General features: G+C 41.0%; 1 protein-coding gene across 8 annotated transcripts in view; it reads right to left on the reverse strand.

Moving 5' to 3' along the window:
* FNDC3A (fibronectin type III domain containing 3A) overlaps positions 1-13,712 on the reverse strand; it is a 344,582-nt gene that overhangs the window by 57,284 nt on the left and 273,586 nt on the right. For all 8 annotated transcript variants that reach the window (XM_073546112.1, XM_073546108.1, XM_073546110.1 and 5 more), the window contains 4 exons: positions 11,362-11,500; positions 8,944-8,997; positions 6,405-6,529; positions 6,136-6,310 (listed from right to left, as the gene is read on the reverse strand). In XM_073546112.1, the coding sequence (XP_073402213.1) occupies positions 6,136-6,310; positions 6,405-6,529; positions 8,944-8,997; positions 11,362-11,500 (493 nt within the window). The remainder of the gene's footprint in view (positions 1-6,135; positions 6,311-6,404; positions 6,530-8,943; positions 8,998-11,361; positions 11,501-13,712) is intronic.

Below are 13,712 nucleotides of genomic sequence, written 5' to 3' on the forward strand. Positions count from 1 at the left end.
GTATTCTGTGTGAAGTATATGGCGGTATTCTGTGTGAACCCTATGACAGTATTATCTGCTAAAAGGGGACCCATTCTAGGGTGGTTCTGGCTGAGCACCTGCACACAGGTCAGGGGTAATAGTTAGGTGCAGTCAGGGGAGGGCTGGGGAGGCAGCTGAAGAGAGGGGTCTCATTTTTATCGTTACTGTATGGCTACATTTCCCCCCAGCCTGCTTCCCAGCGTCACCCCGGACTGCGCCTGTCGCCTCGCTTTCACACATCGCCAGGACAGGATCTGAGGAGAGGAATGGGGTCTTTGCATGCAAAGTCTGGATCAGAACAGGCCATCAATCAGCAGAAATGTTTCCTGGATTTCTGTGGTGCTGTCAACCTGCTCCTTCCCCATATATCTCCCTCTGTGCCCCCCATAGACCAGCACACTGCTCTCCTGAAATACATTGTGCTGCTGTCACCCTGCTCCTCCCCCATATATCTCCCTCTGTGCCCCCCCATAGACCAGCACACTGCTCTCCTTAAATACTCTGTGCTGCTTTCACCCTGCTCCCAGAATCCTTGCTGCCTGCCATCCTCGGTGACCGAAGACCCCATTCCTCTCCTCAGATCCTGTCCTGGCGATGTGTGAAAGCGAGGCGACAAGGGCCTGATGTATGGTGGAAGGAGCAGGGCGACAGCAGCACAGAGTATTTCAGGAGAGCAGTGTGCTGGTCTATGGGGGTCACAGAGGGAGATATATGGGGGAGGAGCAGGGTGACAGCAGCACAGAGTATTTCAGGAGAGCAGTGTGCTGGTCTATGGGGGGCACCCTATTAGGTGCCAGAGATTGTACATAGAGCGCTGTGTTTTGTACACCTGGATGGACCATCTGCATGTCTGCTCCACAGAAATCCAGGAAACATTTCTGCTGGTTGATGACCTGTTCTGATCCAGACTTTACATGCAAAGACAGTCAGTAACTTTGCAGGCCCCATCAAAATGGCTGCTCACTGTGTTCCTAGATGTCATCCTCTCTTTTCCCTTAGCAAACACCCAGAAGGGGAGGAGAGGAGTGACACCACACCCATGTCAGCAGATTCCGCCCATAATTACTGCAGGGCAGTAAATGTGAGCTAGTTGTACACTAGGCTTTTGTGCCAAATTTCAGTAGCTGCTCCCCCTAGTGGTAACAAGTGGAAATGCCAAACTTTTTAAAATTATTTTTCATATTTTACAAAATTAAAAACAAATGATAATATTTAAGAAAATGTAAACATTAATTGTTTACATTTTTTCAATTGCTGCAAAAATTTTTTTTGGGATGGCACCTTCCCTTTAAAACAAAAAACCCCCAAAAGACTAAAAATGGTGCTAAATAAAGTACAGTAGTAACAATTCCCCTATTGCACCTGCCACTCCTATTTTAAGGACTACTGGGTTCAGAGATGATTTCTGTAGTTTTTGCCTTCTATAGATCAACAATTATTAGCTCCGGTAAGTACGTATTGGTCACTGCTGTGGCCAGTGATTGGCTGCAGGGGTTAAATATCCAACCAAAGCAGACCACCATTCTGACAAACGATGGACAGACATATACCAATATCTTTATTGAAAGTTACAAAATGAGCTATAAAAACATATAAAAACAATGTGAAGCCACCAGGTGGCTCCACAACCTGCATAAATAGCTCAGTAACAGGTATCAGTATAGTCACCGGTGAAATGCCCAAATGCCCAATTGGTGATCGCCAATGGCGTATATTTAAACACACAGCTTAAGGCCCACGTAGCGTTTTTTAAGCGTTTCTGCAGCGCTTTTAGACAAGCGATCCTGCTGCAGAAACGCTTAAAAAAGCATCCAATTGATTTGTAATGAAAAACGCACATGTTGTGCCAATGGTGTGTTTTTAACCGCTGCGGCGACGTTCATTAAATTTTGCGGAATCGCACGCAATTCCGCATACCATCAATTATATTGGCAAAAACGCTTAGGAAAACGCATGTCAAAAACGCTTGACAAACGCTTACAAAAGCGCGTCAAAAAGCGCATGCGTTTTCCCGGGAGCAGGGTGTGCGTTTCCGCTCAGGAATATTCTGCTTAAGAAACGCTACGTGGGCACATAGCCTAAATCTCGTAGTGTAACAACAGGACATCCAAAGGGATAAGACAACAGTTTAACTTAACCCCTTAATGACCGAGCCAGTTTTGACCATAACGACCAAGCCAAATTTTACAATTCTGACCCCGGCCACTTTATGAGGTTGTAACTCTGGAACGCTTCAACAAATCCCACCGACTCGGGAGAATGCTTTTTCGTGAGATATTGTACTTCATGATAGTGGTAAAAATTTCTTCGATGTGACTTGAATTTTTTGTGTGAAAAAAAAGGAAGTTTGGCAAAAGTTTTCAAAATTGTGCAAGTTTCAAACTTTTATTCTTGTGTCCTTAAATCAGAGTGGTGTCACAAAATAGTTAATAAATAACATTTCCCACACGTCTACTTTACATCAGCAACATTTTTGAAACACAATTTGTGTTAGGAAGTGTTAAGGATTAAAAGTTGACCAGCGATTTCGAATTTTTCCAACAAAATTTACAAAACCATTTTTTTTTAGGGACCACCTCACATTTGAAGTGACTGAGGGATCTATATGACAGAAAATACCCCCAAAGTGACACCATTCTAAAAACTGCATCCATCAACGTACTCAAAACTACATTTGTTAAAAATGCTTATTCTTGTATATTATTCAGGACTTGTTACCAGATGTGATACTCTAAAATATGACAATGTTCTTATAAAAAAATGTAGTGGTTTATTTGGATTCTTCCATCAAAGTTAAGATTATTACAGAAAAACATAAAAATAGGTGAAGAGATTGTCCATTTGTTCATAGCAAAGCAACATGTATCCATCTTTCCTGGAACTCTGGACTCTGAACGCAAAATGCTTCTGTCTCCAGCACGTAGCTTCTCTTGAAGTTACACATGGTGATTAAGTTACATACCAGCTGTCCATTCAATGTGGTGGTCGAGCACAGATGTCCCCTCTGATGGTAGTGAAGGAGAGAGCGACCCCCCCTAGAGTGAGCCATGAATTATATACGTCTCTTAAAGCACGTGATCTCTATATATATGGAGTTGACACTTACCATGAGCTAAACTTACAAAAATTACCTAGGTAGTGTCAGCGTAAGACCATGTGTTCAGTACAGAACTGAGTGTAATACGAAATATAAATACATATCCAATTATTAATATTTAACATTCAAGAAGTTTATTAACCCTTCAGGTGCTTCACAGGATCTGAAGCAATGTGGAAGGAAAAAAAATGAACATTTAATTTTTTTTCACAAAAAATTAACTTTAGACCCAAACTATTTTATTTTGAGTCTAAAGGGAACAGTAGAAAATGGACCACAATATGTGTTGTGCAATTTCTGCTGAGCACGCCGAGACCTTATTTGTGGGAGAAATCTACTGTTTGGACGCACGGCAGGGCTCGGAATGGAAGGGGCAACGTTTTGACTTTTTGAATGTAAAATTTGCTAGAATAATTAGCGGACGCCATGTCACGTTTGGAGACCCACTGATGTGCCTAAATAGTGGAAACCCCCCACAAGTGACCCCCTTTTTGAAAACTATGCCCTTCAAGAATTTTATCCAGGGGTATAGTGAGCATTTTGAACCCACAGGTACAACACAGAAAGTGATAACATAGGTTGTCATATTGAATATGTCATTGTTAGTGTTGAGCGCAAGTGCTCGGTACTCCAGTTTGCATCAGGTGCTTGGGTATGCACCAAATTTCGGGGGGGTGCTCGAGTGACATGCTCAAGCTCCTGCCCTGGCATGTTTCGTGACACCCCAAAAAAAAAAACCATGCTGGGATCCGCGATACTCCGTGCATACCTGAGCACCTGATGCAAAATCGAGTAGCCAGCACTTGCGCTAAACACAAGCCGTCATTTGTTTTAATTGAGAAAAAAAAAACAAAAACAATTCTAGCCCCAACCTTAACACAGCCCTAATGCCAACGGCAAAGAATTTAAAAAAAAAAAGTAAAAAATGTATTTTATATTTTTTTTAATCTAAGGCTAGTTTCACATTAGCGCTTTTGAACGCAGCGACGGCCTGCGCACGGCCGCCGCTAAGCCCCCTGCCGCGCCTCCGCCTACCGGCGCATGACACTGCATGCGTCCTGCGTCCCCCTATCTATATCACTGGGGGCGCAGGCCGTGCGCAGTATGCGTTTGGCAGCGCATGCGTCCTTTTCACGGTGCGCCGACCAGCGCCAAACGCAACCTGCCGTGCGCAGGCAGTCGCTGCGCTCAAAAGCGCTAATGTGAAACTAGCCTAAGGGGAGTGACAAAGGGGGATTTGATTTACTAATTTTTTTTCTTTTGTTCACAGTGATCAAAAGGAACCAATAGGAAAAATCTCCTATTGTTGCAGAGTATCGACTAGGAGATCTTGGCAGGAGCACTGTGCCCTACATTTTTTTCCCCTCAGGAAGATGATGCCGGGCCGAGGGACGGAAAAGGAGGGTCCGGAAACGGCGGAGGTATCAGGTGGTCTCGGGGAGCATCATTTGTCTCTCCTCTGACATGTATATCATATCAGAAAAAAGAGAAATCATTGTAACAGCGGGCACACTTTTTTTTATTGCCGTTATTCACTAAATAATGGAGATCAAGTGATCGGGGACAGGAAAATCCGACTAAGCCTTATTCTCGATCAGGGATAAGTACCCTTAGCAGATGCCATTTTAATGCGTATTGGCGGTCGTTAAGGGGTTAATACCTGTGCAGGATTGCATTGCTAAACCCAGGAAAAACCCAGAGGTATGTTTTGGCGTCTGCCTTCTTCTGTTGTCTTATCCCTTTGGATGTACTGTTGTTACACTATGTGATTTAAACTATGTTTAAATATATGTCATTGGCGGTTACTAATTAGACATTTCACCAGAGACTATACTGTTACTTGCCTGTTACTGAGCTACTTATGTGGATTGTGTAGCCACCTACTGGCTTCCCATTGTTTTAATGTCTTTAAAGGTAATTTTCAGTAAAAGATGTTAGGGTGTTGTTTATGTATATATTTCTCTGAGTACATTTTTTCTTATATAATTTATGTTGTTTTATGTACTGAACCTTCCATCCTGTCCATGTGGAATGTCAAGTAGTTTCTGCGCACCTGTAATGTGACTGTGGACATATTTGCTAATAGCATTCTATAATGCTGTATATCTGCCCCTAACCCGACCTTAAAAAGAGAAGAAAAAGAGCTTTTATTATACTCAACCATGGGGTGGTCCGGTCAGAAGGGTGTATGTTCTTGGCCCAGAGCCTGCGCCTTTCTTATGATCGACATCCTCCTTCTTGCTTTGTGTGGATGACTCGTCCCTACGTCATCCACACAGTCTACCCAGCACTGTGCTCCTGCGCAGGCATACTTCTCTGTCCAGACGAGGGTAGAGCAAAGTACTGCAGTGCGCAGGTGTCGGGAAAGGCCAGAGACCCAGCGCCTGCGCACTGCAGTACTTTACTTTGCCCTCGTGTCAAGGCAGAGAAGTATGCCTGCACAGGAGTGCAATGCCTGGGAGATAAGTCATCCACACGAATCAAGAATGAGGGTGCTGTTCGTAAGAAGATGGGAGACTCTGGAAGAAGACCAGAGACGGCCCTCAAACCAGAACCCCACAGGTGAGTATAATAAAAGTTTTTTTTTTCTCTTATAGGTCGGGTTGTGGGCAGATATACATCATTATAGAAAGCTGTATATAAGCCCTAAAAGGTGGTAGCCGTATCTTACATCAGCCAAACCTGGTGACAGGTTCTCTTTAAATGAAAATAGTAGCCAGCATCCAGCAGGTGATGAAGTTCAAAACATCTGGATTCTGCCATACACAGGATGCGACGTTTCGACCGGTCACAGGTATTTATACAGCATACAAAATAGTGCAACACTGCAGGTTTATATGGTAAATCCAATTAGACTAAACACCAATCAAAACTCACAGCTCCCCCCCCAGAAATATCAGACAAACCCTTAACGTCATTAGGATCACTTTAAAAGATATATATATTTTTTATATTTATTCCCTAAATTACTTATATTAATCAGATAAGTAATTTTTTTTTTTCTTACTCAAACATACCGAGGTTTCGTCTTCCATTTCCAAAATATAAGAAATCCCTTCATCAGACGGTGTACCTGAGGGTTTAGTCCACTGCAGTGACAACCAGCTAATTCCAGCCTTAATGAGTATTGGACTCGCTGGCACTGTCGGAGCACTGCCTGAGGTGTAGAACAGAACTTCTTCACTAAAACCACTGAGAACGAAGATAAAAAAGGGAAACATTGACCTATGAGCACAGCGAGGACCTGGAAGAGCATCTGCATTATTCTATATGCACAGGCCCTTACCTCATGCCCATGTCATTTTTTGCAGCAAGTCTGAAGGTGTACCCCATTGCTGGAGACAATTTTGTCACTCTAAACTGTCTCTGAAGCCCATAGTAACATTGGCAGAATTCTTGACATCCTTTACCCTGATGAAAACAAAGATAATATTCAGGCAAAATTGAAATTAACCAAACAAAAAAAAGCACATTTAAAATATATACCCCATTATCAATCACATTAAAACCACCTTGCCTAATATTATGTAAGTGCCCATTATGCTGAGGGTTGCAGCCACTAGCTGTCAGTTTTGCTTAAAATGGCTATCAAAAATACAGGGTAATCCACACAGTTTTCATTTTTTTTTTTTAATTTATTTATTTATTTATAGAGCAGGAGCCAGCTGATGGATACTCCCATCAGCCGCCGCCTCCTCTTGCTGTTATTAGCAGCAGGAGTAGGCTGATGGGAGCAGTAGTCCCATCAGCCGACACCAGTGACCAGAGGTAAGCCTTTTTCCTCCGATCTCGGTTGCAGGCTCACGCTGTCATTTGACAGCGTGGGAATCGCAGCTTTCTGATTGGCAGTAATGATTTTACCGCCGATTAGAAGCAGTGTTTGCAGCACTGTCATGCACATGACAGCGCGACAAATACTCGGTGTTCGGGAGGACGAACCCGAACAGTAACAGACTTCCTGGCGGGTTCGCCAATTTCTACTTTTATATCCAATTTGTGTCCTTTGTGCGTTTTACTTCCACCCGAGGCATCTATTTTCCCCAATAGGAATGCACCATAATTGTTGTGCTGTGATAGCTAACCCTGGCAGACTCCTTTCCTTCTCCCTTTCCTCCCCTTAATTCTTTTCTTCTTCCTTTCTGAAACAGATAACTCTGGGAAATTTGACATTAATTACTTGATATAAGGGGATCCTTGCACAACTTGTGTTCTGGTTTCCAATTTGTGAATTGCGGTTTTATATTCAGAATACTAACTATACTTCATGTAGTTTATTGTATATCGTTGAAATAGGTTTACTATATGCTCTATTTTACTGATATTTTGTCAATTTGAAACTATGGTAATAAAACTTTGAATATGAAAAAAATAAATACAAAATAGGATTCATCAGACTGAGCCACCTTCTTCCATGCTGCATGGTCCAATTCCAATTTTTAAATGGCAGCAAAGGCTCTTATCAGTGGACAGGAGTCAGCATGTACATTTTGACTTGTCTTAACTCATAGCATGCTGAAATGAACCATACATTCTGGGACCTATTATAAACATCATGAACTAGTAAAGTAGTAAGAGAACTTTTTAGCTTTTATCAATATCTCGAAACACAATTTAACAATTTTGTAGAAAAACTAAATAAATCCCACACAACTAAAAATACAGCTTTGAAAATGCATTGTCGTCTCCTTGTATTTTAAGGCAGTACATTATGGGTAACATTTAGCATGTCAAAACTAAGCCGCACTATACACTATAGATAATTAACCGAGATAATTTATATTAAAATCCCTTAAAGGGATATAATAAAGTTTTGGTGTAATGAAGTTACCCTAGAAGATGCTGCCGCCACATTGAGTCTTTATGGTACTGTACAGCAACTATTACCATGAATTGTTTGCGAATCGAAGGCTGTGTGCCCACATTCAGGTTTTTCCGCAGCAAAAACACTTAAAAACGCATACATTAAGCATCCCATTATTAGAATGCATTCTGCAATTTTTGTGCCCATTATGCGTTTTTTTCCACAAAAAAATGCAAAGCGGGAAAAAAACGCAGCGTGTTCATTAATTTTGCAGAAAATCTGTTCATTGTATTAGGATGCTCTGGAAAAAAACGTGCAAAAAACGCGCAAAAAAACATGAAAAAAATGCGGATTTCTTGCAAAGGAGTCGGGTTTTGCTCAGGAAAAAGCTGCTTACGTGGGCACATAGCCTCAAGGGACCAAGGCTTAATTAAAATGCAGCGAAACACCAGGCTATCAACAGATATTCCACATTTCTGGCTGCAGCACACAAGATAAATATGTAGCCATAATATCTTAAGTCATGATTAAGAATCATTTAACAATATTGGTTCGAAATGCATAGGCTTATAATATGGGATTTTAATCTTAGGGGGCTTTCACATTGCGTTTTGGCACCTGTTCAGTGAACCCATGCCGTTTTGCGGAGGATTCGGACGTATGCGAAGACAGGGCCATAGACTATAATGGTGCCGACAGAGCAAACGTGCGCTCTGACGTACATCATTTTCGGGAGTGTACACCCAGACGCAGTCTGCTACAGTGGTACATGCTGCCCCCACAATTGCTGTGTAGTTGGGTTCTCTCCGTTCTCTGCATTAAAGGCCTGACAACCCTTCCCCTCTTCTCTTCCATGTCGGCGGTGGCAGGCTTTTGGTTACGTGCAACAGTCATCAATCCAGAGAATAAACACTTTAATATAGTGTATGTAAATTCAGCAACACTCACTGCAGCCAGGGCATGAAAAAAAATACTAAATGAAATACACTGCGTCCCAGGTTGGACAACATGGTGTCTAACTTACTTCATCCCATTCTAAAAGGTAATTGTGTATCTTTGAGCCATTATCACACGAAGCCTGAAAAAAAAAAAAAAAAAAAAAAGATTAAATGTAAAGCGTAAACTACTGTAAATATTTTTCACATGTTTTTCTGGCAGATCCTTTCAACGTAGCATAAAGCTATGCAGTGGGATTAATCAGTTAAAAGGGGTTGTTTCATTTCAACAATTCCTGGATGTCAGGTCCCGAGGTGCCCATTCCTGGGGGGGGGGGGCCCAGATTCTATGAGTAAAAACAAAGCGTTATTAGCAAAGAACACCCCTCACCTGGGAGATCCTGCTAGCCTATGTACTACATGTTTAATCCCCAACTTTTCTAATCTTGAAGGCCACATTCAGTTCTGAGCGAAGGCTTTGAGTCCCTTTCTCTCCCACCGTAGTGTTACCCAGAGCTCAGCTTACCAGTTAAATGACAGCCAAAGCTACTCCACAGAAACCCCCTTGTTCCACTCTCATATAGGGGTTCCCACTTTGCCTTCATTCGTAATTCTAGCATGAAGCATTCCCACCATACTATTGAATCCAGCTTCAACACCCCTCTAACTCATATCACCCTATCTCCAGGTCACCACATGTATCCCCACCACCTCTCCTGCCATTATAAGCACATCCAGATATGCTCTCCTGTGCAGGGCAACTCACAAAAGTCACCATCTGGAGACCTTTTCTTCATAGCCATTTGCTAGACCTTGCACTAAAGCACCGAGTTAGCAGACAGCGGCGATCCAGAGATCTTGAGCCCGCAAGCCACAGGTTGGGGACTGATGTACTACATGGGCAGCGAGTTACTGGAATGACCGCCATGTAATAATAGATAACGACTGCATTGGTCAAGTTTTTAAAGTGGAATGTGCTACCATCGAAAGAGTGAGACAATCCTTACAATGTTCATGTACCTCAAGTAGGAAGAAACACAAGGGTTTTTGCGATTTGATGTCCTCATGGACGACACATGACGGGAAAATGTTTTACAGTCCCCACATCGAAATAAAACCAGCACAGTTCTCAGATTCACAATGTCATTACAGACTTCTTGGAAGTAAATCATGGCCGGCTACCGGTATCACTGATAAGTATTAGGTTATGATTTACAGACCCAAAAACAGCACTTCCAGCTCATAAAATAAAAGACAGAAGCTGCACAATGTGGGATGTTTGAAAACGTTTCCTGGCATCATCCTTTCATTATGGAGTGGGTGAGAAAAGAAAAGAGAACACGTCTAGAAAAAGACAAAATGAGCTAGAAATGTCCTGCCGGGGAGGACCACGATGTGTTGAGAAAAGCTGCTAGAAGAAATGAGCAACCACCATTATATAAATGGCGTATTCAATAGAATAGATCGTGAAAGGTGTGAATTTCCTCCTCCATAAAAAATCCATTAACTCGAGTTCTAAAAGCACAACAGATGGCATATCTGAGGGATTTCCTTACTTGTTAATGCAAAACAATGGTCTTTATATTTCACATGTCTAACAGCGATGGTTTCACTTATTTACATCATGCTTCATTAGCAATAGTAAATGTAACTACATCAGGCACGTGTTTCTACTAACTCCTCAAAACTAGCAGGTCAAAATCACTTTTTGGTAAAGAGGTTGGCCACTACAAAATTTACTGATCAGCTGTTACAGGTCGTGTCCGGACAGTAACAGATATTACCAGAAAACAGAAGCTCAGTCAAAACTATAACAACTGAGGCCGAGTACTTCATGTGAATAGGGGGTGGAACTGTATGGAAATAATGGAGCTACTAAGTTCTGGCAGCATGCGAGAAGAGCCAGCCGATGCCGGTAAAAGCTGATCATTGGGGTGCCGAGTGCCGCACTCAGATAATGATGACCTAACCTAAGGATAGGCCATCACTAAAAAAAGCAGTGGCCAACACCTTTAATGCAACTCAATATTGCAGGTGCAAATCAGTGACTGTATGCAAGAGTTCACAAAAGTGTGTTCAGCTCACATGATGGAAAAAAACACAACTTTCAAATCTCAAGATGTACATGTACACCGAATCCCAGATAGATGGAGAATAGAACAAGTGAAAAACGGTAATTTGTCCAAGCATTTAGTCTCCAAATTTTCTAAGAAAAAAAAAACAGCTTTATTTATACATTAAAAAGATACAAAAAAAAAAACCGTCATTACTAAGAACCGTACAAATTTCCAGGTTTGAAAAATGTAGGATTTGTTGCAGAATGTCCTGTTTTTAAACTTGTTCGCTTTTCGCATCTTTTTAATGGATCAATAAAGATCTTTTTTTTTTAGTTAAAAAATTTGGAGATTGTGAGCTGGAGGAGACTACCATTTTTTCACTGTAGACAAGCGCCAGCTTAGATTATCCTTGAAGCTTGGAGACAAACACCTATGCTTGACATCACTCACCTTCCATTGAAGGGAAAGTGAATTTTTGGTCCGATTTGTAATTCGGGGAGGGTTGGGCGTTTCTGGTTCACAGCTCATTGTGGTAAAGTTTACAGCTTCAGAAGAGTTTCCTTTAACAAAGTTTAATTCTGCCTGCACTCTACAGAGAAAAAGGGAGAAAAGAAAGGAATATTTACAGGATACAGACACCACTGGGCTCATTGGATTTACTCAGACTGGAAGTACAACGTTTCTAAAGTTACAAAAACTTTGTCAAAACTCATATATAATGAATGATCAGATGTAATTTAGTTCATACAAAGGATATGGTTAGTGTATAAGAACTATAATTTATAATAAATAGTTGAGACATTTATTCCATAGCATTATTTGAAGAAGTCACAAAATAGCAGCTAGGCAGTCATATAATATTTTTAACAAAATGAAGATCATGTAGTGTAATATTTTATACCTAATACAAGATATTTATCAGCTAATATATTACAATCCACTTGTATACGTTAGACATACTTTTTTTTTTAATAAAGGAAAAAACACATTTCCAAAGGGTCAGAATACCTTTGTTTTATATATAAGATGTAATCATAGACAGCCCTGCACTCTGAAGATACTGTGTAGTATAGTGCGCACAGCTGCGTGCGATTACAAACACTTTCGGCTTTCATCTCATGGCAGTCAGTCTGGGAGTGATGGGGAGCACAGCTGATCTGAGTGTGATTTAAAAACACCTATGCATTTTCAGATCTCTTCACACCTATGCTTTCCCTCCATACCGATTGCCATGAGGTGAAAGCTGAAAATGTTTGTTATCACATCAAGGTCTGCTGTACTAGTCACAATAGCTGCAGAGATCAGAGCTGAGCTGTCTATCCATTACATCTGACAGGAGAATGCATCACCTTCCAGGTGCAGTTTTCTTTGTTCCCCTGCACAACACATCCTGCTTATCATTGGTCAATGTCACACAGAGGAAAAAACTACTCTCCCAGAGAAAAGTCTGTGGTAAAGCCCCACAAGGCTTATTATAAAATATGACCTATACTGATACAATAAAAAGTAAACCCTTCATAACATGCGCCATATATGTACGGTGCATGTCGGGTCTCCCCCTTTGATGTGGGCTTCGGTGATGAGCCCACACCTTTTCCGGCACATGTCAGCTGACTTGAACAGCTGACATGTGCCCCTAACTGCTTCGGGTGGAATCGAGATCCACGGAGATTACTGAATCAAGTAAAATGTAAAAAAAAAAAAAAAAAAAAAAAAAAAAAAAAAAAAAAGCTTTTTAAAAATATAAAAGTTTAAACCACAATCGCCGCAACCTTGAATTAAAATACAATAACGGGCAATTAAAAGATTGCATCTACATTAAAATGGTATTAATAAAAACAGATAGTCATGCAAAAAATAATCCCTCACGCAGCCCCAGATCATGAAAAATGTATCTATGGGTCTTGGAAAATTACGCTTTTTTTTTTTTAACAAGCTTAGCACTTTTTCGCAATTTCACAGGCACTTGGATTTTTTTGTTTACCATTTTCCTGTACACTATATGGTAGGACCAATGGTGTCGTTCAAAAGTACAACTTGTCCTGCAAGAAACGAGCCCTCACATGGCCATATTGATGGAAAAAAAAAAACAAAACAAAGTTATGGCTCTGGGAAGAAGGGGAGCAGAAAACAAACACAAAAATGAAAATGGGCTGCGGTGTGAAGGGGTTAAAAAAGTTTTACTTAACTCTGCAGTAATCAGAAAAAGACCTATTGCTTTAATCATTTTTCTTTGCGATAAATGCACCGTATTTAAACAATTTGGAAGGTTTATTTATTTATTTTTTTTATTTAGCTTATCTGTGTGTATACCAACAAATCCGACAAGTATAAACATACTGTAATTAACAGTTATTGGGTTTGTTTTAAAGCATTCCACATGTAAGATGGACATCCTTCATGCGTATTATGGAGAACAGTTCTAGCAGCGCAGTTTGTAGGGTTATGTTAGGATAACAACTGTGTAATATATCGCAGTATTAACAGTCACTGCGAGCCTGAAGTGTCGGGAGTAGGTGGAATTAGTCATTGCCTGTGGGATGGCTGCTACATGAGGAATGCAGATAAAATACAAAGAGGAAAGTGATCGGCAATAATCACAGCGAGGGGCACACAAGTGGGCCACATTTGTTACAGAGTGATTTGTAAGGACGATGGATTTTAGCTGAATGGATTGAGATATGTTATACCTTATGTTTCGAATTACAAATATTGAAAAGTCCACAATGCAAAATGGTTACAATTTGTAAAATGTTTCCTTTTTGCTTTTTAAGAGTAATACAGAGGCGGCCAGAGGATCC

The sequence above is a fragment of the Dendrobates tinctorius genome, unplaced genomic scaffold, assembly GCF_039654945.1.
Source record: "Dendrobates tinctorius isolate UK_male_01 unplaced genomic scaffold, ASM3965494v1 ptg000145l, whole genome shotgun sequence".
Classification (NCBI taxonomy): Eukaryota; Metazoa; Chordata; class Amphibia; order Anura; family Dendrobatidae; genus Dendrobates; species Dendrobates tinctorius.